The sequence below is a fragment of the Chrysochloris asiatica genome, unplaced genomic scaffold (assembly GCF_000296735.1).
Source record: "Chrysochloris asiatica unplaced genomic scaffold, ChrAsi1.0 scaffold00381, whole genome shotgun sequence".
NCBI classification, from domain to species: Eukaryota; Metazoa; Chordata; class Mammalia; order Afrosoricida; family Chrysochloridae; genus Chrysochloris; species Chrysochloris asiatica.
Genome location: NW_006408899.1, coordinates 749,783 through 753,796, shown reverse-complemented (window position 1 = coordinate 753,796; position 4,014 = coordinate 749,783). Strand labels below are relative to the sequence as shown.

General features: G+C 41.6%; 1 protein-coding gene across 1 annotated transcript in view; it reads left to right on the top strand.

The window, feature by feature from the left end:
- The first annotated feature begins 239 nt into the window (after nt 1-239).
- The window catches only part of OOSP2 (oocyte secreted protein 2), an 11,037-nt gene continuing 7,262 nt past the window's right edge, over nt 240-4,014 (top strand). Inside the window, exon 1 of the mRNA XM_006876477.1 lies at nt 240-315. Coding sequence (XP_006876539.1) covers nt 240-315 — 76 coding nt within the window. The remainder of the gene's footprint in view (nt 316-4,014) is intronic.

The following is a 4,014-nucleotide window of genomic DNA, read 5'->3' as shown; positions in this document are numbered from 1 at the left end:
GACAAGTTTAACATGTCTTGTTTTCAGAGTTTTCAAACGGTACTTTTTGCTTGACATGCCTCACTGAGTTTCTGATGAGTCTCAAATTTTAGGTGTTTAATGCTGTGGTAAAAGCATCTGGGAGTTCCCTAAATAAGCCGGAAAACTAAGGCAGCTGAGCATGGAATGCTATATGAAACCACTTAAGTCAGTTGCCACTTCCTGTTTCCTGAGAAGCCCTATGCTAGTGGTCTGCCTAGATGAAGGTCTCTGTGGTTTTAGAGGCCTGGATTCTCCTTGCTACTTCAGTTTGGACCTGCATTGAGAACATCCATGGTAAACCACAGCTTTGAGAATAGTTTCTCCAAGGAATTTTTCATAATGGTTGCTTTTCCTGCAGGCACTCTTCAGAGATCTGATTCGTTGATTTGTTGTTGTTACTTGCCTTGGAGTCAGCTCACAGCTCCTGCTGACTCCGAGTGTTACAGAGTAGAACTTTTCTGTAGGGTTGCTATGGTTGCGATTCTTATGGAAACGGTTCACTAGGCCTTTTCCACAAAGCTGTGGGGGTAGGTGGGAACCACCAACTTTTAGGCTAGTAGCCCATCACAAACTGCTTGTGCAACCCAGACTCCTATAGGAACATCTGGTAGCGTAGTGGTTATGAGTCGGGCTGCTAATCTCAGGGTCAGCGGTTCAAAACAACCAGCAGTTCCGCGGGAGAAAGATGAGGCTTTCTGCTCCCATCAAGATTTACAGCCTCAGAAACCCTATGCAGGGTCGCTATGAGTTGGAACTGACTCCATGGCACATAACCACCACCAACCACCAGGAGAAATATTTCTAGTCCAAATGGACTTCAGACAATATATTGACAACTCATTTGCTTTTGCAAATAATCCAAGAAGCTGGGCTATATGAAGACAAATGTGGTATCAGGATTGGAGGAAGACTCATTAGCAACTGGTGTTATGCAGAAGATACAGCCTTGCTTGCTGAAAGGGAAGAGGACTTAAAATACTTACTGATGAAGACCAAAGAGCCCAACCTTCAGTATGGATTATAGTTCAATGTCAAGAAAACAAAAATCCTCACCACTGGACTAATAAACAATATTCTTATCAATGGAGAAAAGATTGAAGTTGTCAAGGACTTCGTTCTTCTTGGATCATCTTCTTGGATCATGGAAGCAGCAGTCAAGAAATTAGGCAAATCTGCTGCACAAGAACTTTTTAAAGTGTTGAAGAGAAAAGATGTCAGCTTGAGGACTAAGGTGCACCTGACCCAAGCCATGGTATTTTCAGTAACCTCATATGCACATGAAAGCTGGACAGTGAATAAGGAAGACCATAGAAGAATTGATGCCTTTGAGTTATGGTGTTGGAGGAGAATGTTGAAAGTGCCATGGGCTGCCAAAAGAACCAACAGATCTGTGTTGGAAGAAGTGCAGTCCGAGTGCTCCTTGGAGGCCAGGATGGCCAAACTTGGTCTCTCCTACTTCAGACATTTTGTCAGGAGGGACCTGTTGCTGGAGAAGGTTATCATGTTTGGTAAGGTGGAGGGTCAGAGAAAAAGAGGAAGACCCCCAGTGAGATGGATTGGCCAAGTGGCAGCATCAATGGGCTCAAGCTTGGCAACAATAGTGAGGTTAGCCCAGGACCCGGCAGTGTTTCATTCTGTTGTGCATAGAGTTGCTATCTATGAGTTGGTACCAACTTGATGGCACCTAACAACAACAACAACAACAACAACAACAACAACATTTGCTTCCTGTTTCAATCGCTGATATTCTAGGCTTTTTATTTTATTTTAACCTTTTGTTGTGGTTTTCTTTCTACCTTGGGTCTAATTTGCAAAGCAGTCCTTAGCTCTAATTTCAGTCAGCCTTTTTCAAACCCACTGCGAATGATCTTATCCAATACTTGATTGAATTGTGTTGTAAGATGCATGGCTATATCTTCTTAACCTTACTCCTTGCTTCCAAACCAATAAACCAAAGCCCTTGCAATTTAGTCTATTCTGATTCATAGCCACTATGTAGGCACAGTTGTTGTTATTTTATTGTTAAGTGCCGTTGAGTCAGTTCTGACTCATGTTGACCTTGTATAGGATTTCCAAGGAGCAGCTGATGAGTGTAAACCTCTGACCTTGTGGTTCAAGCCGACCTTGCAGTCCAGCACATTAACCTGCAGTGCCACACCAGGGGTCCATAGGGCACAGTTGTTGTTGTTGTTGTCAGGTGCCATTGAGTCGGAACCGACTCATAGCGACCCCATGCACAGTAGAACTGCCCTATTGGGTTTCTAAGTCTGGATTCTTTACAGAAGCAGACTGCCACATCTTCCTGCCACAGAGCAGCTGGTGGGCTTGAACCATTGCCATTTCAGTTGTCAGCTCAGCTGCTTTAACCACTGTACAATCATGATTTCTTGAAATAGGAATAGGAACTTTAATATTCCTACTTTTGTTCTAACAGCCTTTGCTAAAATCTCTAGCAAAGACCAACAAACCACCTGCATCACACTATCCAGAAGCCCTTGTTAAAAATATAAATATCTCAGCCAATCCCTACTTAATTCACTGCACTTGGCTGGTGAGTTTGAATCACTGATCTTTGGGTTAGCAGCCAAGTAATTAAAACCCTGTGCCACCAAGGCATTCTCTTTTTGCTTACAACATCATCATATTTTATGTCAATGATAATGCTGTTTTCTTCTTTTTAAAATAACGCTCTGAGTTTCACTCATGTGAAATTCATCATTGATTCAGCAAAGTCAGAACAAAACAAGGTCAACTTCTGGGTCTTCAACCAGTTGATCCCAATATCTCCTTTCTATTTTTGTTGGAGCAGCCTCCATTTTTGACTGTCCAAATGCTTCCCAGTTTCAATGCCTAGAGAAGTATCATCTGTTTTAAAGCAACATTTCAACTTTACTTTTTGCATTCTTAGTGATTCTAAAATGTCTCATAGGCTTGCCTATTTCCTTCTGTTGGAAGTGAGGACACTTTCTTTGGAATTGGTATGTGAATTTTTCTATTTATTCATTTGGTCTGTAAATGCCACATATAGCTTCTGGTATGTTTGTATCTTTCCATTTTTACCTGAAAAGCATCTTTTAGAATGCCTAGATTTGTGCAGCTAATTGTAAAACTGGTAATTTTTGAAAATCAACAGAGCTGAGGCAAAGGAAGTTACTCAAGAATCAGGGAAGAATGCTGTGTGTTGAGGGTGAGGTGAGTAGATGGCTGCCCAGGCATTGATGATTGGTCCTCTGCTACTCGACACAGTAGCGGTGTGTGTTCTTTAGGGTTTTCCTCAAATGATTCTCAGCTTCTTAAGAGACAGCCTTGGAATTTCAAACATAACTTGACTCTAGCACTAGTCTGAAAAAGTGAGGTGAGATGAGTGGTCTTCCAATGCATCCATGTCGACTTACCCATTTGCACCATTTATGAAGAATATTCCAGATAATCTTCTTTAATGAAAAGGTTGGAGGGTCAAGTCTATGCAGAGGCACCTTGTAAGGAAGCTTTGGTTGTTCACTTCTGAGAAATCAAGCACTGAAAGCCCTATGGAACACAGTTCTTCTCTGATGGTGGGTTTGTCATGAGCTGGAATTGACTCAGTGGCAACTGGTTTGATGTTTTGACCCCAGTTTGAAGACTTCACTTACTCATGAGTAAGCCAGATTGCAGTTTTAGCAAGATTCATTTAAACCGATCATTGGGTGTCTACACATTTAAAGACTGTTCTAGCCAGCTGGGAGAACACATTCTCCTTCAAGGTTACATTTCTTCTTTTACTTTTATTTTCTCTTGTCCCTCCCCTTTCTTAAGTAAAATGCATGTTCTGTGATTTCTGTTCCTTTAGAACAAGTTTTGCATGCAGTCATATCAGCAAAGGGCTTCATTTCAAATGAAATCTCCCTCTTTCTAAACAGCTTCCCAGTTTTTCAAAAGCAGAGAAACTGTACGAAGAGTCCTGAGTCTTCGTATCAAATTAGTCCCCAAATTGTATTCTCTGGACAAATAGTT